Source organism: Pieris rapae, chromosome 6 (assembly GCF_905147795.1).
Source record: "Pieris rapae chromosome 6, ilPieRapa1.1, whole genome shotgun sequence".
NCBI classification, from domain to species: domain Eukaryota; kingdom Metazoa; phylum Arthropoda; class Insecta; order Lepidoptera; family Pieridae; genus Pieris; species Pieris rapae.
Genome location: NC_059514.1, coordinates 6,867,330 through 6,894,852, shown reverse-complemented (window position 1 = coordinate 6,894,852; position 27,523 = coordinate 6,867,330). Strand labels below are relative to the sequence as shown.

At 31.8% G+C, this 27,523-nt stretch overlaps 2 protein-coding genes across 2 annotated transcripts; both read left to right on the top strand.

Moving 5' to 3' along the window:
- Positions 1 to 207: 207 nt before the first annotated feature.
- Positions 208 to 14,241, top strand: LOC110991359. The gene is made up of 17 exons (XM_022256696.2): positions 208 to 859; positions 1,749 to 1,947; positions 2,045 to 2,223; positions 2,572 to 2,701; positions 3,253 to 3,396; positions 3,592 to 3,794; positions 4,239 to 4,428; positions 5,033 to 5,162; positions 5,715 to 5,937; positions 6,586 to 6,689; positions 6,761 to 6,885; positions 7,681 to 7,873; positions 8,197 to 9,583; positions 9,793 to 10,501; positions 10,996 to 11,219; positions 11,605 to 11,939; positions 13,112 to 14,241. Exons 1-17 carry the CDS (start codon positions 452 to 454, stop codon positions 13,332 to 13,334), a joined length of 5,106 nt encoding a protein of 1,701 aa, XP_022112388.2. The 5' UTR covers positions 208 to 451; the 3' UTR covers positions 13,335 to 14,241.
- A 973-nt stretch (positions 14,242 to 15,214) lies between these two features.
- Positions 15,215 to 15,595, top strand: LOC123689290. The gene has a single exon (XM_045628699.1). The coding sequence runs from the start codon at positions 15,215 to 15,217 to the stop codon at positions 15,593 to 15,595; it is 381 nt and encodes a 126-aa protein (XP_045484655.1).
- Positions 15,596 to 27,523: the final 11,928 nt, after the last annotated feature.

Sequence of the window (27,523 nt, the reverse complement as noted above, 5' to 3'; positions counted from 1 at the left end):
GCTGACTATGATGATTATGATGACTAACTAATGTACTAGTCTGGCTAACAAAAAACTGAAAAAAAAATAGTGGGATATTTCTTATGGTATAAATTACCCCACAAAATAGGGAAATTTTTTCTCATGGCAATATTACTGGCATATAGATTTACATTGTATCCATGGTTAGGAAATAAATTAAAAAAAAAATAGATTTACATTAATGGTGTTGACTTTTTAGCACATACCTATGTGTTTGTTTTATAGAATGTGACTAAAAGAAGGATAGTACATAATTTTATGAATCTATTATCAATCACCGTGTATTTATTATTTTAAGAGTTTAAGTAACAAGAGACAACCGGCAAAATGTTCATATAAAAGAGATAAAAAATTATCATTCCTTGTAGACTGCTCATTTGTGTCTGGCAAATTACAATAAAATAAGAGTATAAATTTGAATAAATCGACAATGAAAGAACCAAATACCTCTGATCAAAGTGGGAGTGTCTATAAGTTACTCAGTAAACTTTGTGAAAAAACAGCACAATATTATTGTCAACAGAGCAGAGTTTCTGTCAAACAACTTGCTTCGAAAATGAGATCTCAATCATATGAAATTTTATTAAATAAATCGAAAATAGGTGTGCCAATATCTAACAGTGACCCAATTGTTGATTTGCTGTCCTTCCAATTCATGTTGCAGCAAAAAGTTACAAATGTAGCCGAGTATAAACATGCGGTTGAACTGAAGAAATCTATAAGTACTCTAAAAAAGTTAGGCTTAGAACTTGATAGTGATTATTTATACAGGGTAGTAAGAGTGCTTATAGGTATCCACAGCATAGAAACACATAACTTATCTTCAGAACTACATCAGGTTTGTATTTTAAATTATTGTAAAGTAGTAAAAAAGTAGCTCTCTGATTCATTTAAACATACAGTATAAACTCAATGTAATCATTAAAATCAAATGGTTTTAGCTTTGTTTAGCTTGTCTTGCATACAATGATTCACTCTATATAGCAATTCACCCACTCTTAATTTTGACAACAATTGAATTCATTATTAGTACTTTAAAGTACTTTTTAAGTTGCTAAAATTAATTCAAACTATGGAACTATGTACATTCTTGAGTTGCTTTATTTTCCTATCCCTCAATAAACTCAACTGTCGGCATCATGCATATTATGAAGTTCTAAGAAATTCGTTCTTTTGTTTCAAATTGGGATTGCTTGCACATGTCGACTGTTCTTGACCATGACTAATAAGTATATGATAATGTAAGCAAGCATTAAGGAGATTCAATGGATGAGCCTGAGCAACCGCCAAGCATTAAATAAGCTTTAGTAGCAGCTAAATTATTGAAAAATACTTCCTTTATCTCCAAAATGCCACAATATCGCAAGATATGAATAAAATAAGTAAAACATACAACAAAATAACTGGTACAGCAAAAGAAATCAAACAAAATTAACAGACTACACGCAGTAGCATTCAAATAAGATTATTTTTTATGTATATTACTCCTTACGCTAGTCTGAGATAAACTTTTTTTTCTAATTCTGATTTTACTTCTCCCCATTTAACAACTCTATAACACCATAAAATGCACAGTCCCTTCAATGTCATTATATAGAGTTTACACTGTATTTATGAATCAAATGGAAATTTACATAAATACATTTGTTTTCCTCTTAATACATTATAATTATTATATAATTTAAATCATTAGAAGTTTAATTTTGAATATTTAATATTACTTTCAGAGACCATTTTCTTTTGGATTGTTAGAAGAAATGCTTCCAAAGCCTAACAAGGAATTTTTTGGTTCACCACAGCCATATTCATTATATCCTTCTTATATATTTCATTTACCGTTTCAATTGAAAAACAAAGACCTAGACTTAAATGGTAGAAAGGACAGTTTTATAGAATACACAGTTACAAACTTTGACTCAAGTTCTTGTAAGTTTACTTTGACATATTATTATTATTTAAATATATACATATACACCAATTGTGATAGTGTTGTATTGTTTTTATATGAGTACTTTGTTTTCAGTGGTGCAAAACTTTAATACAAAAAATAATTCAGAAGTAAAATCATTTCTCACTCCAATAACATTATCTTCAGCAACTTCAACACAAGTTTCACCATATTCTGAATGTGACATATATAATTTACCACGGCTTACTACTCCAAGGGATCTTATAATACCTAAAGCATCTGTGGCACCTAAGGTACAAAGAGTTTTAAACATTACAGTACAGTAAACTAATTACATTCAGAGTTTGAATTAAGAACTAAATGTTACTTATGGTATAGTTACAATTTCTACAAATAAATATCTAAAAGTTCACTGTGGGTAATGTTTGTAATAATGTACATAATATATTTAATACAACTTAGTTAATTTTTTGATACAATCAAAAAGATTCATTTTTAAAGTTAACTTATTAGAATAACATTTTTTAACCAATATAAAAATTAATTCAAGCCCAATCTCATGCTATATGACATGCAAAACATGTCTTCATCTTGTCTTTCATATAAAATGAATTTGAGACTAATCTCTGATTAATTCTTAGATATCCTTCCCAAGAACAGAAGAAGTGTCAGAGGCTAACAGCAAATGTAAAGAGTTAAATGAATTGAACATTTGGGAGTTAGCATCGCAAGTTGACAAGGACATACCAGTAGATATTTGGAATATTGTTTGTAAGTCATCATTATATGGTACATGTATTATGTTTTGCTGGTAGTTTCTTAATTAATGTAAGCAGATTTCCATATTATATTAAACTTATTATTAAATTGAGAGATATTCAATTTCGATTTTGTTTAATATTGCTTTACGTAAAACGTGGTTTGTAGGCATAGACCTATGTGGCCTATTGTATAATACTTTAACTGACAGGTTCCATCTAGGCTTATATTGCACTTAACTATTAAACTTTCATATTGCAGTTCCATCTGTAAAAAAATAAATCAAAGCCAATTTATATTTTTTACACTAAGAGCACTCTTAATATTAACAGCAAAATAATCACAATCAAATGGCTGATTATTGCTTTATGAATTTAGTGGTTTTTTTTATCTGCACTAAATAGCAATGCCTAATGACAAGGAATGAACTCTCCTGTGCCTAACATACGTACATTTTAAGGTCTTAACCATACTGGCAATTGCTAGTTGAAAGAAAAATCCTTTGGCCTGGGTTCGAATCCTTGTAAAACATTCCAATTCATATTAATCTAACCATGTTACAGCAAAACTACCTTCTATAAACGAAAGACAATTAATAGCAACGTCGTCAAGAGAAATGAGATTGTGGCGACAAACATTTGGTTCTCTGACTGATTACAATGTTATATCGGAGAGGCAATTTATAAGGCATATCACGTATTTATTAAGTGAGTATTTTATCATGTATCTATGAAAATAGAATTCTGACTAGAAACTTATTATTTTTATTGTTTATTAAAGAGATACTTATTTAATTAAAATTATCGAATATGATAATTTTCTTTTATTTGATAATATTTTTAGAAACGTATATCTCTATACAAATGTCATTTCATTAATAAAAATATTTGAAAACTTTTCAGTTGGCGTTGAGACAAGATCATTTCCACTAAACAAACAAACTAATTCTTTCCGTTTAAAGATTAATTTGGTGCTTGAATGTATATCTCGTGAACTTTTAGAGGGATATGTTGCGCCCTTATTGATAATTGGTACATTTTATAGACGATTGTATGAGTTTGCGTTTAATCATTCAGCGGAACATGATAAAGGGCTAATTTATGAGGTATGTTATTTTTTATGTTTCAAGATCTTATATATAATTGTGATAGCACTCAAACATGCATTTTGACACCGCCTAAGTAGTTTTTTCTCTATTTCATTTGACATTTTTGACAGCGCGTATATATCCTGTTTTAATGTCGCTGAAAGTGTTTTAAATATTTATAATTATCTCAATTTCAATTTCAAATCAAGTAACAATCTGCCCTTACATTGTTTTACACCAATTTAAATCATTTTTGGGGCCGACACTATCGATATATTTGTATGTTCGCAGAGTAAATTCACTGTAGCGATATTGTGTATATTATGTGTTTAATTTTTATGTACTTTATTATGTTTTATTAAATATTTCTCGATATTTTAATGTGTATTTCTGTAATAAATAAATAAATACTATTGTGTATATTTCTTAAGTAGTAATATTACAATTGTGGTTGACATATAGGCTGCAAGAGAAACAGTGAGGGTGTATTTATTAAAATTCCGTCTCCATGTAACCGAGATATTTGAGGAGTTTAGTAACACTATAGATGACGTTAACTGTATGCCGACGTTATTGCACATATTACATCACATTGAACCACTGAAATATGAAATACAGACTGTGGCATCTATATACAAACTAGATAGTTTGGGTAAGAAATAAATTTAACTTATTTTTTTGTGCTATTTTATTGGTCATACTAATCTTATTTTTTATAAATCTAGCTAAAGTATTATGATTATTTCCAATCCAAGTGGCGGATTAACATGGCGTTTAAAACCAAAGTCCTCAGTTAAATAATAATGGTTTCGGTTTGGTAGACATACAACTCCCTAAAGAATTTCCATAAACAAAATAAATTATTAAAACAAAAACGGGGTCACGGAATCCGCAGAGTGCTTGAATTTAAAGAAATATGCAGTCAGTTAAGTGTGGTGGCAGCGTTAAGCTTTGGTACTAATTAATAATAGGCCGGCAATGCAGTCGCGAGCCCTCTAGCAATGATTGTCCATCGGCGGCGTATCACTTAACGAAAATGAGCTTTCAGTCCGTTCTCCTGTTTCTATAAGAAAAACAATTAAATCTGTAATAAGTATATAGTTGGGGATTGGATTTAAGCGCGCGCGTGTGTGTGTGTGATACGTTGTTTTTTTTATATATGTAGAGCAGTTGCTGTCAGTTGCCATTGTCATTATACTGACAGTAATGCCATTTATTCAAAATATAGATTATATATTAAATATCGTGGGTTTTAGATGCGAACATAATGCCATATGGGGCCGAACTAATGTCGTATCTATTTAACGAGATTTCGTTGGTCACACACAAGAGAACTGCCGAAACACTATACAATTCGTTGTTTATTGTATGTCGGGTTTATTTCAAGTAAGTATATATTAATAAGATATAGTAGATATAGAAGAGCTTCATGTTTATGGTATTTTGTTCTTTATTGGAGTCTCATATATCTGACTTAAATTCGTCATAAAGTCGTGATCGAAGCGATCCCATATTGTAATAGCTGTTGAGAAAAAACCTTACCATAAATATTTAAAATTTTCGTACCCTATTAAAATAAACAATTTTTAGGCCAGGACCTCAGGTTTCTGTATCTCTTTTTATTTTTTCTAATAGGCAAGTAGGTGATTAGCCATCTGTGCCTGACACACGCCGACGACTTTCGGGTTTTACACATTTTTCTTCACGATGTTTTCCTTTACACTTAAAAAAATCTATTGGTGCACAGCCGTGATTCGAACACACGACCTCAGGTAGGGTACGCTCAAGCCGCTATTACCGCTACATTATTTTTTTATAGTTAAGTGTAATATATAATATATTAAAGATGATTTAAAATCGTCAAAAAAATTGTGTATAGATTTATTCATTCCAAAAAATTACATACAGAAAACATTTAAATTTTTCAAAAAATTACAGATTTATCGAGAAATTTATCTTCGAGGGCGAGTTGGACGATTACTTTAACGAATTCTTTATACGAAAAGACAATCAATACGTTAACTCTAGAAGCAAAAGATATTGGGATAAAGGGTTTCATATCACTTTAGGAATGGCCGTACCTGACTTCTTGAGACCTTTAGCCTCTTGTATTCTCTTATGTGGAAAGTCATTGAGGCTGTTAAAGCTTTGTAATCCAACAGTTAGTATATTCTATAATAAAATTATAATTACGAAAATAATGAACTAGTACATGTAGACGGAACTGGTTAAATATAATTTACAATAAAATACGCCTTTTTGTCGATATGATACCGATCTCTTATAGAAATATTGTCGATATCGGTACTGCTTATATAAATATAAGAAGTTAAAGTTTTTATTGAGATTTTACATGATAATTCCCTGGCATAGAATCAAAGATGTTTTACATTTTTATCATTGAATCGGCAATTACAATATCGCAATATCTTTTGGGTTATATCGGTATCGGCTGCATGCCTAGTTTATAATATTATTTTGGAGAAAAAAAACTGGTAAAAACATGGTGCTACAAGCTTTGGTTGATCTGTCAGTCATTAGCGTCTCATAGAAGATTTTTGGACTTAATGCATGTCTTCCTTATGATGTTTTCCTTCACCATAATCGCTTCATAAAAAGTCCATTGCCTAGCTGGGATTCGAACTCGCGAACTCAGTTTTGCACCCTGAAGGTTTATTACATTAATTGAATTTTAACAACACATTAACTCATTATATTTAAGACGTTTCTGAAGAATTCAATTAGATATTTATAAATCTCTCGTCAGAAAAAAATGATCCCTCGATTTATCAATATTTGATGATTCTAGGATCCGCTTATCTTGATATCAACTGACCATCCGTCTGTTTGTTGTTGCTCCAACTTCGAAGAACTGGAACGAGAACAGCAATTATTGGACGTTTATAGGACTAGGTATTTCATTTACATATTGATGCTAAACAAATCTAAAAAGCCTTTCGGGTCTTAAGTGGGGTGTTTTGCAGGTGTTTATTTGTGAGTGGTGAGCCTGTGACGTTTGATCAAATACTGCTGAAACGCGAGGCTGAGAGAAAGGCTTTCACGGAAATGGCTTCGTTGAAGCAGGCGGAGACTATGGAGAAAATTGTAGGTTAGTTGCGGCCCAAAAGGGTTTTATTTTTCAACTAGCAGACTCGGCAAAAGCGTTGCTGTGGCTAAGGTTTTTGTTATATTACATAGTAGTAAATTAATCAAGGGAAACCGTAGGAGAACTTATGTGAAACGTTGGTACCACGACACGGACCTAAACTAAACTACCTTTAACTCAGCGCCATCTGTTAGAATTGTATCAAATAATAAACAAATGTTAATGTTATCGTAATTTTAGTAAGGATGCCTATTTTTTTTGAAAATGAAATATAGCCTATGTCACTCAGGAATGATGTAGCTTTCCAACAGTGAAAGAATTTTTCAAATCTGCCAAGAAGTTTCGGAGCCTATTCAATTCATACAAACAAACAAAAAATCAAACCTTTCCTCTTTATAATATTAGTTTTTCAATATATAGAAATAAAAAAGGCTAATAAAAAAAACGATGATGTGCTTAACTCGACACTTTTCACCACAATGTTTGACATTATAAAAAAATATTATTTAGAGTAATTTGTATAAATCATTTAAAAAGTGATATGGAGTAAAATGTCATGTAAATGATTAATGTATTAAAGAATCCAAAATTAACATATTGATTTTAATACGACAGTCACGTGACAAAATGGTATTATTTTGGGTTAACGGTTTAATTTGATTTTTTAAAGCCAGCAGAACATAAATAAAATATCAATTTGCATATCGTAATAGCACATTTACCAGCCTTATAAAATATAATGCAAACGAAAATCAATGGAAAAGTTGTTTTAATGTATTTTTTTTAATTCAATTTTAGCCGAACGAAAACGTCTAGCCCAGTTAATTATAGCGGAGAAACAGCATTCATTGAGAGTGCTAGAAGCTGCAATGGCTGAGGCCAAAGCGTCCAAAAACAGGGTAAAGCATCGCGAAAAACATATCTTGCAACTTGAAGAAATCGCGGACAAGGCCACTGAGGAAGTCGACTCCAAATTGAAAGATGATGAAAAGTGAGAATAATTTTCAGCTTATATTGAGTTCAAATTAGTTCGCATTATAATTATTGACCAAACAAATTTATTTTGCATATTGCGCCTGTGTGTATATATGCATTTCTCTATCGTTTTTGTTGTGGTCTAGAACTCAAAAAAATAAAATCTTTTGAGTTCTATCATCAAATTGAATTGAATTATGAACACCTTTTGCTCCCCTAGCATAAGTAGTTTAGCTTTTGTCTTCCATTCATAATTGGTGACGTGTTCGGACGGTTTCTCACCTCAATCTGAACTTTGTAATAATTGTTACTGAATTTTAATTAAACTTCATGTTTTAGAAATAAAATGTTGGAATACTATTCAAAATTAAACATGGAAGTGGAAAAAAGTAAAATCCACACTGAGTGGAAAATAAAACGGCTCCAACTCGACCAAACGCGCATGCAATTGCTTTCCACAGAAGAAAGAAATCTGAAACGTGAAAAACTAGAGTTAGAACACCAGAAAAATGAAGAAATAATGGCTATGTCCATACAAAGTGATTTCAAATCTGAAGATGGATTAGATGAAATGAAAATGGTAGAATCGACCTGTTCTTTGGGTGAACCAAATTCTGAATCAGAATTCAATATCAATAGAACGAATTCTCAAACATCCAACGATGTATTTACTGCGATGTCCGCCAATAACCATAATTTTCGTGCCTGTGATAATGAAATTCAACTAGATGCACAAGGAAACATTATTAACAATGAAAATAAAGAAGCAACGTCAAGTGATGTTATAGGTGGCAATTTAAACGAAGCCTTTGATAATCAAAGGTTTTTAGAAGGAAGGGAGGAAGCTCTTAAGAACAAATTGAAGGTTATGGCTCATGAATTCGGAGATAACAATAATCCCATAATCACACTCACAACTATTGATGAGGAGAATAATATCAGTACACCATTTAATGAGGCGCGAAAAAACAAACTTAAAGTACTGGCTGAATTTAATACAACCGAAATAAAAGACAAAATCTATGAACCTACAACCGATGCGCAAAAGGAAGCTGTTATTAATAAGAAAAAGGTTCTAAGTACGGAATTCGGTAAATCAGAACCTATTGATCACACTGGAACGAGAAATGATGCCCCTATTACCGAAGCGCAAAGAGAAGCAGTTATTAATAAGCAAAGAGTGCTAGGTGCGGAGTTTGATAAAATTGATTCCATCGAAAAAGAAATTTCAGCCGTACCAAGAAACGATGCACAAAGGGAAGCTGTTTTAAATAAGCAAAAAGTGTTAGGTACAGAATTTGAAAATACCGACTCTATATCGAGGGGAGATAATATATCCGAACCGAGAAATGACGCACAAAGAGAAGCCATTATTAATAAGCACAGAGTTCTAGGAGCGGAATTTGGTAAATTCGATCACATAGATACATCCGGTTCGGGAGGTTTTGGAGAGTCAAGAACTGAAGCGCAAAGGGAGGCGTTAATAAATAAGCTAAAAGTAATGGGGGTCGAATATAATTTGCCATTAGAGAGAATGGCGGAACGGGAACCGGCAAACGTCGCCCAAACAGAAGCTTTGCGTAACAAAAGTAATATTATGGGTTCAGAACATTATGGATCTAAATCAGGTGTCGACGTCAAAAAATCTGGGTTAAAATTGAATTTGAAACCGTTTGGAGATTGCAGTAATACTGGGGCGGTTACACCAGGGGAATTGTTTCCAGGGGTAATTATTGAATCTTCCTATAATAATCCAATCCCCTTTGAATTCCATAATTATATCAAAATTAAATATCCCTTTGTGTATAAAATGCGTTATGCTTTCGGTGATAATTTTATCAACAGTTTATAAAAATAAAATTACGTTTCTGAATTTACCCACAAATTTTAGATATTTTCTGTATATAGGTATTAATGAAACTTTTTAAATTACAGCTAGATTTGGAAACTCCGACCACGGCTGAAATGCCAACGGATGGTCCAATGACAAGTGACATTTTCACCCCACGAAGCGAAGACAATCTAGAAAAACCAGAGCAGGATTATTTAAGACCGGAATTCGATTTCTCGATCATTGTCGATGAAAATTCATCGATCATTGTCGATGAAGCTTCATCGATCAGTGACCATACGTCACCGATAAAAGACGATGAAAAAACCACACTCAATGTGTTAAACGGTTCATACAGTTTGGAAAATTTTGATCCTTTTGGAGTTAAAATTTCCAAAAAATTGGAATATCATACAGAGATTTCGTATTCGGATCCGGCGAAAATTTTCGCGGAAATGAAGAAAACTCCATATAAAAATATATATAAAACATCTATCGACGAAGACGAGTGGATAGTTTGTGATAATATAGCAACACTGACAGCTTGCCTTCAGAGATCTGTAATGTTGCCGCTTACTTATCAATTGGAAGTGGTAAATAATTCCATTTTAACCCATTTTCTGGTAAATTTGGATATGTACGAACATCTGAAGAGTCTAAAGGATTATTTCTTTTTGATGGATGGTGAATTTTCTAGAAGTATATGCAATAATTTATTCGCGAAACTCACTAAGACATTGAATCCTCAAGAATTGTTGAATTTTTCAACTTTGCACAATATTTTGGATAAGGCGCTGGGATCATCAATATCGCGTAAGTTTTTTTTATATTCATTTCCAGTTCACACCTATTTACCTATTTTAATAATAAAATAAAATTAGTAACAATACAAGCGAACATAATTCTGACTTTAAGAAATCAACTTAGACCTAAATTATCATAACATATTTTATCCTTGTCCATAATTTTTATTACATGAGAGCAAGAATATTTTCTACCCTGTATAACAAAAAAAAACTTTTTTATGTTTTTAAACAAAAGGACACAAGGAGTAAATCATTTTATATATACGATGTGTTATAAAAATCGTATATATATAATCGTTCTTATTACGATATTATGCAAAGATATATTAAAGTTAAACAATATATAATCTGTTTGATCTTCAATGAAGACGGGGTTGGGTCTATGGTTCGATGCCCGTAGTAATAATTTTAGGTTATATAAACAGACGCAAAAATGTGTTTATGGCAAGATGTTTTTGAGAAAATCGCCATTATAAATATTATATAAGAATATTTTTTTAGACGTGCACAAATTTTCCGAAAACCTGTCGTTTTCTATTCCGGATGTTCCACTAAGTTTCCAACATAGTTCCCCCGATGTGTTACAGTGTTTGTCTCTGACTTACACCGTAACTTGGCCTCTCAATATAATAATATCGCAAGAAGCATTGTTGAGATATGCGAAGGTTTTCCAATTTTTGATCAAGATGAGGAGGATATTTTGGGTTTTAAGTCAAGATTTCGAGGTAAGTTTTTTTGATATGAGATTTTTTATCATAATTTTCATGATTCCAACTATATCAGCCACAAATATTGATATAATTATGTACACATTTGTGAAGTTTGGGCCAGTAACATTAGTTCTACTCAGTTTAAACCGGAGGTGATCTGCTTTACAGAAACAATCATTGGGAATAAAAAATAGGATTTTCCAAACTAAAAGATTATCAAGTTTATTAACGACCGCTAATCCAAACTCGATCAATAACGTAGCGGCCGCTAGAAAATAATCCCTAGTTAGATAGCCTTCATGTTAAATATTGTATCAAATTAAAAAGACTGTCAGTCTAAACAGCAGCTGTATCTTCCACTTGCTTCGTAGTAAATAATAAATAACTATTTATATTTCAGCTATTAAAACTATCCGTAAAACTAAGTTTGCATCCGCGTAAATTACTACGATCGCCACAGTACATATCAGTGCAACTCTACCGACACATAATGGCATCTTTGATCCGGGCTTTAGACAACTATATAGTGACTACGTGCATCCTCACTTCGTGGACGGAGTTCGAAAAGGACCTTAAAAAGGCCAAAACTTTAGATGATCTTTACGAATGCCACGTTGTCTATATAAAAAATGTACTTTTTAGATGCCTTTTGAATAATAGATCGACGCCTGTTATGAAGCTGTTGAATGATATTTTTACGGTTATTTTGAAGTTTAGCAGGGTTTTAAAGGCTGGGTGAGTATCTGGTATATCTATTTAAAAACATAATTATCAATATTAAAATCCATGAATTTCGATTTATTAGTTTATGGGATATCGTAATTCTGAACATGGCCATATGTAAAATTAAAGAATGAACGAGAATATGTATGAGACCTTATATTTTAGAAGTTCAAAAATATTAGCGTGGAAATAGAACTTTCACATTTGTGATAACACGCTATAGTGTGAAAATTGAACGGGCGTGGAGTCCAGACATTTTTCTTTGTTGTCAAGTCATTTCTTATATCAAGATTAACATATTTGTTAACTACAGTGTTATAACAAAAAAGCCAATTTAGAACTGCAGTTAGCAACTTAATTCCCTCAACTTCACTCACCTCCCTATAGTCAAAAGAAAAACAAAAAAAAGTGTTTGACAATGATTACTATGTGTTCTTTTACCGTATGAGGAAGATGCACAAATAAAAATAATTTACCTAAAATGTTAATAAAAAAAAGTATTCCTTCAAGAGCGTACCAATTCATGAAAAGCTGATAACGCATTCGCGAGCCCTCCGTAATTAAGAATAACATGAGTCCAGACTGCCCGTTTGCCACCTGTTCTATATTAAAATTAAATAATTCTAAATACAATTTTGACACATTACTGTTTTAAAGAAAAACACTTTTTTACGGATTATAGTTATGTATTATTGTATTTAAACTTATAATTATTTGTACATAATTTTAAATTTAAACCGACCGTGCTTTACAGCACGCGAAACGTCTTTTTCAATAGAGAGGACGGCCTAAAATTATCAAACACCTGGGATCCAATAATATCCAAATTAAAATCTCAAAATAAACAATCCGCGAAAATGGAGGACACCGTGAGCAATTTCTGCAAAAACCCTACATCTTTTAGTCGATACCAACTCCGGGGAAATAAATACAGATAACACAAAATTTTCTGCAGCTGTAATACTTTTTGACATTTAACACCTTTGTCTTCAGTCAACGTGACCACGCACGCTGTAAAGCACGCGAGACGTCGGTTTAAATTTAAAATTATGTACAAATAATTATAAGCTTAAATACAATAATACATAACTATAATCCGTAAAAAAGTGTTTTTCTTTAAATGTGTAAAAGTTATATAAATAAAAGACAATACTATGTACATTACTGTTTTAATATTTTTTTAGGGAATGGCAACAGAAAGAAGAAAACGGCCACTTCACGCATACAAATTTCGCGCAGCTAGAGGAATTGTATCATTTATATGAGAAACTAACGAAATACTTGCACAAAGTTATCACCAAATTGATGGAGTGCGGTTATCAGCGCCATCTAGTGGAGTTATTGACTATGGTCAATTTAAATGGATATTATGATCCGGAGAGGCATGATAATACAAGTAGTGGTTGATTTTTTTATTTTACTGTAATGTTTGCATTGTTTACAAAACTTAAGAGATCTGGATAGAATTTTGCTGATAGATTTATTCATAATAATGCCTTTACGGTGATAGAAGACATGTTTGCTTGTTAGAATAGTGTCAAAGATTTTGTTAGTTATGTATGCTTTTAATACTCATACTCTAATAATTTTAATAGTAAACAAAATTGTGATATTTAACCCACCTTAATTCATGATTTAGTTTTAGGAGGTTATGTTATGTATGAAGTTTTAATTTTACCGAATTATAATAAGTATTTAATTAACTATTTAGTAGCTGCGTTAGCTTTTTTTTGTTAGCTGCCATCTATGTTAACTGTAATAATTATTGTTTGCTTAGTGAAACAATATGAAATAATTGTAGAATAAATTTTTGCTTTATCAATATATTTTCAGTACCCAGTACGAATAAATACGTTAGATTTTTTACGTACAAAACGTTAAATAGTTAACGTAAAATTATAAATTTTTATATGGAAATTATAAAGCGCTCCGTGAACGTATTTGGAACTAAATGGAATGTATCGTTGAAATATCATTTAAATAGTAAAATATAAATTGTCTCATTTTATAAATAAAAATGTCGAAACTTGCTAAGGATATAGAAACTCAAACGATTTATGTAGTTTTTTTTTAAATATGTAGTATTGGTTCAACATATAATATCTGTATATATTATATTGTTTATATTATTACTATATTAATAACAAAATAATCATGGTGACAAAAACATTAATAAGTGCCTTTCCGTTTTATTATTTATGTACGATTATGCTAGTTATGTTGTTTTCTTGTTAAATCGAAAATGTTTGTATTGTAGTCATAATTAAGTTACTGAATTATTGCATTTGATTATTAATAAAATGTATGAAAACGTTTTCTTGTTTTATTTTTCATTTATATTTATAATAGAAATTATTCACGCGTCACTTACTAGTCGTGACCTAAAGTAATATATTTTCATTGATTGATTGATTTTTTTCTTTTTAAATGTAGCATAGCATACCTGACTTCAAACATCCATCTATGACATAAAAAAGAAAGAGACAGTACATACATTCATCCTTCACAAGTGTTCACCAAGTACAAATGTACTTCCCTGTAAGGATCTTTCGAGAACGTTATTGCTTGAGACGCTGACAAGTTCCCCTATCGACTGATAGAAGCGAGGTTTTTGTTTATCCAGGTATATAAGTAGGTTATTTTAAGCATATTAGAAATGATTGCCACCTTTTATTGTGTAGATGACGCTGTAAGCAACAGTTAACGCCATCTATTGTCAGGTAGTTAACTATATTTTATTGCAAATAGCGTTACCTTACGGGGAGTAGGAAACGAGAAAAACATTACAAAGCATATTGATTTAATATTTAAAGTTTTATTCTTTGAAAATATTCATTATTGTATATTTTAGGCGAAGATTCTCTGGGCACTCATTCATTACATGTGTTTACAGCGTGTTCTAATTGTATTTATCCACGTCGTTTGCTCTGACGTCCGTTGCGAGTGTGGCGCCAACATTTTCTTTATATTCAGAACGTGTTTTCACAAATTCTTCATTCCGTCACAAAACGTCCTAAGGTGAACATCGGAGCAACCGGTTCAAAACCTAGTGACATTGAAGTGAAAGTCAAGCCTTTTCCATCAATCATCTGTGTATGTGCTTATTGAAATTCAAATAAAGCATTTATTTCTTTTTTTTTTCCTTAACAAAAATATTTAACCGAAAGTGAAAGACATAAAACATCTATCGATCGGCGAGTGAATTTCCGCGAAACATAAACAGTTTTGCGCGACGTTATAAATAATACCAAAAACGTTACTCAAGAGCCACCGTTGTTGTCGCCGAGATGGCGTTCATGATGCCAGTAGTGAAGAACGATTGGGATATTTACAACTCCCAGAGATCGCGACGGGCTTCCGAGTCCGCAGACAAGGCTTCATTTGGGGGTCGGATGCGCAAAGTGTCAGAATCGCGTTCGGAAGGACCTACATTTTCGCCACGGACATCCTCCCATGTTTTGAGTCCTCACCGGAGCGCGCCAGCCATGCGATCGGTATCGTATGGTCGCATGCCGCCTTCACGAGTGTCGCTGCGAGCGCAAGAAAGCGCCAAGGGTACGGTTAGCCCTCCCAGCGCCCGGGAGGACAAGTTTCACAGCAGGTTGGTTGAGAAGTTAAAACGAGCGTTCAGTCGTTCGGACTCCCGGAGGGAGGAAAGGAGCTCGTGAGTTAACGGGGCGTGCTTGTGTGCAGGGCGCGAGCGGCCTCCCCAGAGCGGCCCTGGCACTGCACCGCCTGCATGCCCTACCTGTGACATGCCGCGCCCGAGACGAAACACCATCTGTGATATCCCGTTAGAGCGCAGTTGAGTACGAGACAAAATCCTTCTAGCGTTTGCGTGACAAATATTTGTATAAACACGACACAAGTATGACATTTAGAAATTTTAAATTTGATTAGCACGTCACGCGCAGAAAAGGCTTTTTTGTCTAAGGGTAAATGACAAATAAACCTTTGTATTTTTCCACCAAAGTTCGGTTCGCTTTTCCTAAATTGCATGTTTTGTAAATGTTAAGGTTGTACGAGGTTGTATGGTGATTGATTAAGACTGTGTTATGTTTAAGGACACCCTAAGGCTACGTTTATATGAGCTTCAGTAGCTTTGGGGCAGCAGTTCGCGATTGGATGGCAGTTCGCGTATTCTGTGATTTTGTTTTGTATAAGATATTTATTTTATGAATACAGTAGTAGCCAGAATGAATTTACTTCTTGAGGATAGACAAAATTTCCGTCTTATATTTGAAATGTACCAATGTATTGATATTTCTACTGGCCAGTTAGTCAAATAGAAGTGATATATACCTACCTAAATTAAGCATAGTTTGTATTTATATGACTGGGGAGTTTCCCGATTGTACCTAAGTATTATGTTACATATTTTTGCATGATTTCATGTGATGTTACTATAACTGAATAAATGGACCAGCTTTAAGAGGAATGAAAGTCAGTAAAACTGAATATGATTGTGGATTGATGAACTTGATGTTTAAATGTTAATAAAATAAGAAAATTTGTTATTTGTCTGGTTTCGGAACAGTAAAAGTTCCTTTATATAAAGAACTGCCATATACCTTGATGTAATTATTTCTGAAGCTATTTTATGTAATCCGCAAGAACTAGTATTATCGAGATGCATGGAATTTGTCTGATCTGATGTTTTAATCAAAATATATTGCTTATCCAATTATGACTGTGTTTTATTAACTCTCGTGTTGTGTATAGTGTCATTGAATGACTAATTACTTAATGTTTTTTTATGTATTCATCATTTCAGTAAGAATGACAGGTATTATTAAAAAATATTGATTGAACGGATTTTCACGCATCCAAAATTTACGCTACCGAACAAAACGTTAGAAAAGAAAGAAAGAAAAAGTAATTTATTCATTTAGGTAACTTAATGTACACTTATGAACGTCAAAAAATAAGAAATATACATTAAAATGCTTCAAATTTTACATTTACTGCCAGTTCTCAAGTCAAGAGCGTAGAACGGAAGTGAAGAACTGGCAGTAAACTCTCCGCCACTGTTTTTAATCGCCTAGTTTTTTCTTTGATAGATAATAAAATCGTGTTTTCAATTTCAAAAGAATTTATGTCTAAAACAACGACTGGTTTTTAAAGTTAATTGTAAAGTGTATCCAATCACAAAAGGTTTTTCCTACTTAATGGTAAGGAAATTAATTCAACGGCTAATGATAATATGGTAATTTAAATATTACAATTGTAGGGAAAACCTAAATTTGCTTTACTTTATATATATAGTTTATATACACTCGGGCAAATTAATTCTTACGTATATATGATTATTATATCGAAATCAATTGCTTCATAAAATACAATACAACAATATTGATACACGTGAAATAAAGAATTATTTTTTTATGTGACATTGATGAAGATAAATTAAAAGTGTCACACAAATAAGTAATTTTATACATAACTAACTGCCTACTAAAATTTAGATAACCAATAATGACTATGATCTGTGACAATAAAGAAAGAGACAGCAGGATACATTCGTGCTTAACAAATGTTCCCCAACCACAGTTTCCCTTCCCTTTTAGGATCTTTCGAGAACGTTATTGTTTGAATCGTTGATAAATACCTCTATCGACTGTGACAAAAGGGAGGTTTATGTTTATCCATGTTTATAAGTAGGTTGAGTTGAAATTGAAAACGATAGTGATAAGATAGATAAATATCCTAAAAGATAATATAAAGATAGATAAAGGCACCACAGTTATCTTTATAATATTAGTTGTCATCAAATTTATGATTAATAATTCAGAAAAACACATCAGTATCAATTGTTTAAGTTAGTGTACGAATATTCCACGATATTTATTTATGAGAATTTATATAGTCTGGGGAAATCGCGATAATAAAAGTATTGCATTTACGTATGAACCGTGAAATATTGTTAAAAATACCAGAAGCTATGTACATTAAAAATAACGTATATATTATTTGATACGTATTTTGAGATATTATCGATGGTGATCGATGATAGCTATGGTATCGATGATTATTATAGATGGTGATGGTGATGATTCCATGATGTACAGGGTATGTAAAGGGATAAATCTCAAAGCTGAAATATAAATGCATAGATGTTAAAATGTACCCAAGTACCTTTTTATATAATTTTTTTTTTTAGATTATTTAATAAAACAATTAACACAATTTAAGATTTTACTATAACATAGTAGATGAAGTGCCTCATATGATATCGATAATATTATCGTTTAGGTGAAATAGGTGTTATCGTAATTTATCAACGTAAGGCAACACCGACGGCAACATTATGGTCTCCTTCGGAATTTTCCATTTAGCCTGATTATATTCTTTGATTAAAGCATTGCAGAATTAATAAAAACCAATTCCAAAATGCATTTAATTTGCATTACACTTAGTAGACTAGCATATTACAAATTAGAGAATTATATTTGTAATATATTTTTTATTTTTATTATGTTATAATTTTCTTAGTTATCTGCTGCAGTTTTTATAGCACCGGTCGTCTATTTTGTTTAAGTATAGTTTAATAGTTCTTAGTACATAGTCTTTACATATAATTATTAGAACAATATATACAAAATGTTGTTAGAACTTTAATAAAAGAGTGATTATGGAGTTCCTTGCCTGGCCTTCTGAAACTACCTTTAAGAAGGGGTAACAGATCTTTTTTGCCTAAATATTTTTTACTTGTAATTTCTTTTTAATTACTCCCAAAAGTGCCGTTTTTATTAGGCCTAATTGAAATAAATGATTTGATTTTGAAATGTGTAAAGTTTTAAGTTAGTGGCTGCAAATTTTTTATTTATTATTTGTCATTATCCAGATTAGTCCACAGACGAAATATAGTTCATATTTGAACTTACACAAATTATACTATTCCAATCGTCTTAGATTGATTGTGTCTTAACCGTTGAAAAATTTATTTTTTCTTAGTCTAAAATAACAAAATCACAGACAAATATTTTCATGTTAGTGTAGACTTGTCAGTTTGTTTTCCCACAAAATCAGATAGGCGCGTCACGATTATGATATAAAAGTAATCACAAATTGATTACAAAAGAATATTTATTTCATAGAAATCATTGCGCATTATACTTTGTGTTAATGCGATAAAATATCATAATAGGTATTTCGATAATGTTTCCAGAAAAAAAAGATTAAGATAGATCATACCAAAAACTGTTGAATGAGAATGAATGGTTTGTCTTCTCGAAACCCAATAATATCTAGAATTATTAATGAGGTAGCATTTTGTTCCATGAGTACGTTGATATTTTAAACTAAATTATAAAATGTAAGGTTTCTTTGAATGTGTATAGGCGTTCATGCCTTTAATCTCGTTACGCTTTCCTTCAATACTAAAAGGCCTTTATACATCTAAAAATTGTACAAGTTAATATGACCCACATTTAACTCAAGACCTCAAAAATCTTTCAAGCATTGGTGGAGCAAAGTCTGATTTGGTTTAATATTGAAATTTAAAAATTTAGAAGTGTCTTTCTGTGTTATATATATATGTGTTTATGTGTTATATATGTTATATGTGTTATAGTGATAATTTATATCTTTTCACATGTACACCTGGGTACAAAATATGTTCAAATAATAAATGCGTGCGAAGGCGGGACGGGCTGCTATCGTATTAGGTAATATAATAACATTTGTCTCTTTACGAATGACAAAGTCTATCAGATATTCAATTAGAACTAGAATATTTACTTCAATGTCATAAAGTTCCAGAACTGGGAAGGTGTCAAACATTTACGCATTGATTACGCGTAAATCGCGCGTAATCAGAAATGCGTATTCTTTCAAATATAATAGCCTAGCTAAGCTCGCCGGAATAGCCCGTGCTAGGTGTAAAGGCCCTTAAGGCCAACAGCGAGATTCCTTTAAAAAAACTTACTAATATTGTTCCGCCGGTATTGGAACCGAGGCACCATAAACATATTTTAGCTTATCTTTTCTTACTTTATTTATAATTCTGTTAGAGTTGATTTTGCACCAATTTCATGATTCTATAATATCGGCATCTATAACATCTGAAATAAACTCTTGGCGCATTAATTGTCATTAAACAAATGCTTTCGTGTCAGCTCAATACAAATTACTTGCTGACGTCAGATCCCAAGTGTTGTTTTAGTAGCAATAACAATGACCAGTTATTTCTGGACCAGACCGTTCACACTTTGCTATTTCTTTCTGTAACTAGTAAAGACATACATACAATTAACCTTTGTGGTAAACATTACAAAAACCTTTTTATGAATTTTCAGCCAATTTTACATAAATAATTCTTAACGATTTAATATGGCTTATTTGAAAATTGACGACCAATGTCTTAACTATAATTTTCGATCGAATAGCAGAGGTTTGCTAAAGCCTATGGTACTATTAAAATAACCTTTCTGCAAGCAAATTGCCGTGGCTGTATTAAAATAGAATATTTATTTAAAGTGAATCTATTAATATACGATACAAAAATAATTTTTCATATACACGATTATGTTGGAAAATGTTCAAAGGGCCTTTCATATGTGTAAATTTGAATCAAATGTGAATTAACTTCATTTTTAGATAGAAAAGGTTTAGCTAAATTTTATACAAGGATCGCTTAGCAATTATCATAACAAACCCTTATTGAAGAAGTGCGATCGCAAACCTTTATTCTCCTACGCGTTTTGGTTTCCGATTACTTCAAAGTATACTGTATAATAACTGTCGTCTGAATTTAGAATGGATCCTTCCATCTTGATTCGCAATTTCTGCATTATATTGTACCATTCTACAAGTCGGAATAAATACCTACTAAAGAATATTTTCACAAGCAAATTGTATTTTTTGTCTATTAATAAAATTGAAGGTTGCGGGGAAATAAAGCCTACTAGATTTCACAGGATTCCTATAAGATCTATTTTAGGTTTAAATTATGTACTTATACTTAGGTGAAAAATAGATATAGAAATCTATATTGCTTATATATATCAATAGATCTTTATTGCTGCACTATTGTTGCTTTTTCTACATGCCGTATTATAATCTGCTTAGGCTAAAGGAAATTATTTCTACTTTTGAGAACTTATAAAAACTTCTGTTTGAATGATACAGAAGTGACTGACGAGTTTTTACCAACCAAAAATTACCAACCATGAAAATTATTTGGCCTGATAAAAAATATTGATATCACTTACTTATCATCATTTTAACTTTTAAAACATAATAATAATAAAATCATACTTTTATTTTTCATGAAACTAATGATTAAAACATAGTCTCAATGGCGCCACTTAAAGATAAAAAAATATCAACCGCAGTTCTAGAATGATTAAATATCAAATAACTAATATACAATAATTACTCCTTATTACACAACAACACAACGTAATGTATCTCACAAGATTACGTCGGGATTAGTCCGGGAAAAAGTAATCAAATTGTGAATTGTTACCGTATATAACGATTGTGATACAAAGTTCGCAAAAATAACGTTTTCGTATTTTTCAGCGGCGATCTTTATTAGAAATATAAGTGACATGTATCGCAATGTTATTAAATAAATAATCTCTAAAGTATATTAAGTACAATATTTTGTTAATGAAAAAATAAGACATAAGAGAGTATACCTATTCAAGTACTTCAATAGGTCTTGCATTAAAGTAGGTAATTTTTAAATCTGATTTCCGTTTTACAGTCTTGAAAATCAGAAATTCATCTTCATATTTACTAAAAGATAAACAACATAAACACGTATCGTTTCTATATGAGAAAGTAACACGACTATTTATAATTATAAAATGTTATGCGCAGTTGATAATATAATAAAATGCGCATAAAATAATTCGATTATGCATCACGTGTGCGTTTCCGAACGTGTGACGCGACGTGGCAATGAAAAGTAAACGAATTGTAGTAACTTACACTTAATTCATAATTTACTATAGTCTGTAGACTATAGTCTATAGTCTAGTAGTATGTCATGTAAAAATTACCGCTTCAATAAAAATAAGACTTGGCTGTATGGACTAAAGTCCTTTGCCTTTCCCATTACGGATAAATTGAAAAAAAAAAATTACAGCTTCAATATAAATGTTCTAAGCAAAAAATGTATGGATGCAAAAAAGGATAGATTTTCAAACATGCCATGAAAGTCATGACGAAATATTGTGTAATTTGTACGGGCTGAAGTATTTCTATACATGGAATAGGTAATATTATTAAAAATTAAAACCAATACTAATTAAATTGTCTTATCACCTCTTACGGTATGCGTACGTCATGCTCATTGTAGTAAAAAAGATATGACTTTAAGACTATTTAATTATAAGCATTATACATTATTATTTGTATGATAATTTATTACCATATTTCGTTAATGTATTACAATAGAAGTAATATGCATTTAATATTTACAAAACGGTTAAATTAATTTGCAGTATTGGGTGAGAAATATCACTCCGATACTAATTGATGGATTTTTCTGAAAAATTTCCAATGGCTTCGTAAAGAAACCTTATTTGCTACGTTTAGTATTGGAATTATATGAATGTTGAATCTTACTTGGTATGACAATAATTAATAATTTTATTTTTTAACATAATTATACTATATAAAATATACTACATAATTATAACATCATCAATTTTTTGTCCTTATAGAAGTATTAATCCCTCTAATACTGCATCAAAGAAATGGCATTGGCAAGGCAATATGTTAATCCTACATGCAGTGAGACAGCAGAGATCTATATGACACGGAGAAATCGTCTAAAACTATAAAATGTCACTTTATAAATCTTTGCGAAACCGCGGAAATGTCAAATGGAATATATTACACATATATACACGGTTTGAAATACCTACCAATTTATAATTAACCAATTCAATTAATAAAAAATACTTTGATTGACAGAATGAAATCAACAACTTTTACTTAAAACATTGCAATTAGATTAGTTTAGATTTGTAAGATTGTATACAGTATAACTACCTAAGATGTATATCATATTACACGTCATAATTGAATACAAACAGAGACGGTATTTGATACTTCAGAAGGCCTGAAAACAATATTATCATGTTGAGAGCAAAATATTATTCTGCCGTGACCTGTTATCGCAAAGGTTACACGGGCAAGGTCAATTGAACCACCCCAAAATACTGGCGAGGGTCCAGTACACTCTCCCTAATGAATTGATTTAAATTCTAGCATAACACAAAGTATGGTAGAATAACAAAGATCAAAAATCAATACATTTTTTTTATAATTACAAGTAATCTGTGATCATGGCAAAATGGTCGTCCAGACCAAATAAACTCTAGTAAATACCAAACTTTTTAATGGTAAATATATTTTACATCATTAAGGCTATTAATTTCGTATCAAATTAATAACCTAAGCCAGCTGTAAACATCGTTTTTACAGCTGTGTATGTGGGTGCGGTTAAATCATAAAGATAAGTGACATTTAAGGCGTAAGAAAAATATTAATATAAAATCATGAAGCTATGGAAACATACCAGGCCGGTACATAGAGAGTATACCGAGTTATTCATTTTGCGCAGTATGGAAAGTCCCGTATAAGCCTGGGGTATACAGAACGTCTGTATCGTTGTTCAATATTCTTTATTGGTAGATTAAAAGACTCGCCTAATCGATTTAACTTTATGGGGGCCAGTGCACTTTACTAAATATCATATATATATATTTATTGTGTATATTAATTTTTTTTGTTTCTTTCTTACTTTCTGTCAGTATCAGAGTTATTTACGGTGCGGTGCCCTTCTTTGTATATATTAAGGAGTGCAGTTTCACCCCTTTATTGTTGCCATACCGCACTAAATGATATAGGTCGTCGTTTATTGTAAAAACACCAAAGCAGTGGATCTGTTTACCCATCGCAATCCTAAACTGTGTAACATCGGTTCATACAATTGGTGGCTCAATATGCATCTCCTTGACAGGTTGTTCCGTATTATCGCAATTAACATTAGGTGGGCTTGTGGCCAAACTTCTGTCCAGTTCTATGTATATTGCATATATTTCTTTGAATACGTTTGAAAAATACAGTTGAAAGGCGCACTTTCAATATTTTCTTCATATTCCAGATTGTAACCTACTTCTTTACATGATAAGTTTTATATATCGTAGTTAAATTTGTTTTGCTTTTACGCTTATTTTCTTAAGTTTAAGTACATTAAAACGAGTACCATTCGTTTAATTGCTACGAATTTGGCAGACGTTACATGTAAATTTCGGGTGTTGGTCTATTTCTGTAATAGATTTGTAAAAAAATCAGACATCATAACCACAAGAAATAAGTGTCTATTGACAACAGATGGAAAATGCTTTGTCGGAAAAATGGAAGCATGAACTAAAACGTGACCAATGTCGACGTGGGGGTGACGGTAGTTTAGATAAAATAAGAGGTTATCTTGACATGTGCATGAGTCACATACTAATTAAACGGGTGACTTATTTCTAGACATTCTTAACTTATTACCACTATTTATAAACATACTGATTAATCACCATCAAGGACAAGTTTTTTTATTTTTAACTTTATTATTTTGTGTTATTTTATTTTTACTTTATTACTAAGTTCAGTAATTAATTTTTACCTGTCAGTATTTACAATTTTCTTAACCTACAAAGTACCGGTGACCCCAGCTTGCTTGCGTGCTTTCCTGGTTCAACGAATAAGTATCGCAAGAAAGCGAGGAAATCCTGCCAGCGTTGAAGGTACACTACTACAGGGACCAATTTTTTAAAATCTATAATACTAGCAGACTCGGCCAAGCGTTGCTGTGGCTAAGGTTTTTGTTATATTACATAGTAGTAAATTAATCAAGGGAAACCGTAGGAGAACTTATGTGAAACGTTGGTACCACGACACGGACCTAAACTAAACTACCTTTAACTCAGCGCCATCTGTTAGAATTGTATCAAATATTAAACAAATGATAATGTTATCGTAATTTTAGTAAGGATGCCTATTTTTTTTGAAAATGAAATATAGCCTATGTCACTCAGGAATGATGTAGCTTTCCAACAGTGAAAGAATTTTTCAAATCTGCCAAGTAGTTTCGGAGCCTATTCAATTCATACAAACAAACAAAAAATCAAACCTTTCCTCTTTATAATATTAGTATAGATAGTATAGAGTATAGATAAGTGTTCTAAAATTAAAAATACATATAAATAGGTTTAATTATAAAAGACATATACTATGTTTGTCTGTTTCATTTTCTTCTTTATGATTTTTATTATTATTTTATTTTGTGTTATTCTATTTTTAAACAGATGTTAGAAAGCCTTCTTTGCCAATGGTTTGGTCTGTGGGTTCCATATACGACGAAAGTAAATCGAACACCCACACAATCTTGGTAACGTTAAAACTACATTAATTCATTGAAAAATGGGTCACATTAGGTGATTACTGGTCTTAAAATACGTATTGCCTCACTCAAAAGGCTTATATTGGCACAGTTGTTAAAAACTTTTTAACAACACTGGTTTGTCTATACTGAAATAATTTTTATTTAATCAAGATTCTCATTCATCGGACGTCAAGGCAAAATACAAAATACCATCCGTATCACTTTGACGTCCGTTGTTCCACAACTATGCGATTCTTTAGGCAATTTCTGCCACGCACCACCACGATGTGGAACCAGCTGCCCACTGAAGTATTTCCGAACCAATCCCGACTTAGGGTCTCTCAAGAAAAGAGCGTACCGATTCTTAAAAGGCCGGCAGCGCGCTTGCGAGCCTTCTGGCGGTTCTAGTGTCCATAGCCGGCGGTGTCACATTACATCAGGTGATCCTCCTGCTCGTCTGCCTCCTGTAACATTAAAAAAAAAGTTTCCACTGAGACATAATGCGTAAATAAGTAAGCTTCGAAGGCGTAGAACAAAAGCTATTTTTTAATTTGGGTTAATTGCTCACGCAGACGCATTCGTGAAACATGACAAATATGACTTTTGTAAGATGACACAAAAAAAAATAGTCTAAACGATGATCCTTCGGAAAATTCTATTATGAAATGTGACTATGTGATCTGATTAATATTCTAAGATGATTGAGATTCTAATCTGATACATAAATAAACACCCGTGTTTTTCCGCAATCGATGCGAAAACATGCCGTAGGTCATTGAACTCCTAAGTTCGAACCACAGGCAAGTTTCAGTAGCTTTAAAACAATTTATAAAACCTGTCGGAGTGACCATTAAGCAATAGATAAATTAGGGTTGTTAGACCCATGGTTGATATTTGGTTATACCAAATCAAGAATTGCTTCAGATTAAAGAAAAAATCAATAGCGAACGAACCTTTAAGTCCACCCACAGATTTCTGTGTATGTTTCGTGATAATTTTTTTGTAATAGGCAAGAAATTGTTCAACCTTTTGTGCTTGACGCACGCCGATACTTGTTAGGTCTAATTTAGGAAAAGAGTACGAGCGAGTGATACGTACATACACAAAATTTCCATCGGACAGCCTCGGCTAGAACTTACGACCACAGAGTACATCAGTAGGCTAACATTGGTTCATTCAATTCCTAAATTTGCTAAGAGATTTTCTTATTAGTACAATTATGTGACAAGTTGCAGCATTTCGATGCCTGCGTTAATTTAAATCTATTTATTCCATGATTATGACCTTTTAATCAGTGTGACTTCCATTCCAAAGATGGGACCTCGGTGATATCCGTCCCTTCAACCTAGGAGGCAGTTGAAGGAAACATGTAGGCATTTTTGAACGCACTGAAGCATTTCATAGTTATTTTATTATCAAATACTTTTTAATACTCATGTTTTTATAGTATGAATAGTAAAGATTGAAACAAATTTATCTTTTTTATCGCTCGAGCAGATTTAAGAAGCGATGCAGAATAAAGCAATGAATTGAATGAACAATTTATTTTAAAATAACTTGTACGTCACAGCGTCGATGAGGCTATTTTAAATGCATAATAAATATACAGTTTGTATAAACATTTACAAGCGATTTTCCTCTCTATTTTTACTTTTATTGTCACGATGAAAATGGGTCACATAAATTAGTCAATTTACTTTTTAGTGTATTATTTTACGACAAAAATCTCAATAATTCGGAGAATGCCATACGATTCAGGAAACACGTTTAAATGATTATTACAGTCTATATTGATACACAAGCTTGGCACAGATATACTCGTTCATCTTTCAGTAATACATAGTTCATAGATGTTAAAAATACACTGTCAAGCGGTTAATATTGATATATATTTATTGTTCTGTAACAAAAACTTGAAAATATTAATTGTGATTGTAATTTACCGAGGTGAACTAGCATTTTTCTGAACGCGAAATTCTGCGTGAAAATTCTGGCAAGATGGTATGCCACAGGAACCAAATTTCTTCCTATTGGTTTTTGAAATTATTATGGCATCCCACTATTGCCATAAAATAAAATAAAAATAAAAAAAACGGCGTCCTGGCAAATCAATTTCACCCTATCCCAGGCGCGTGCTTTTGCTTCCACAGAGCATCGCGTCGATATGGGTTGCAGCGCTTTTGTCTTTTATTGCAGTCTA

Excerpts from the sequence above, each read along its gene's own strand:
- LOC110991359 (XM_022256696.2), top strand. The coding sequence starts at position 452 with ATGAAAGAACCAAATACCTCTGATCAAAGTGGGAGTGTCTATAAGTTA. Across the intron at positions 3,795-4,238 it reads ATAAAGGGCTAATTTATGAG|GCTGCAAGAGAAACAGTGAG; the intron begins GTATGTTATTTT and ends GTTGACATATAG. Across the intron at positions 5,938-6,585 it reads TAAAGCTTTGTAATCCAACA|GATCCGCTTATCTTGATATC; the intron begins GTTAGTATATTC and ends TGATGATTCTAG.
- LOC123689290 (XM_045628699.1), top strand. The coding sequence starts at position 15,215 with ATGGCGTTCATGATGCCAGTAGTGAAGAACGATTGGGATATTTACAAC.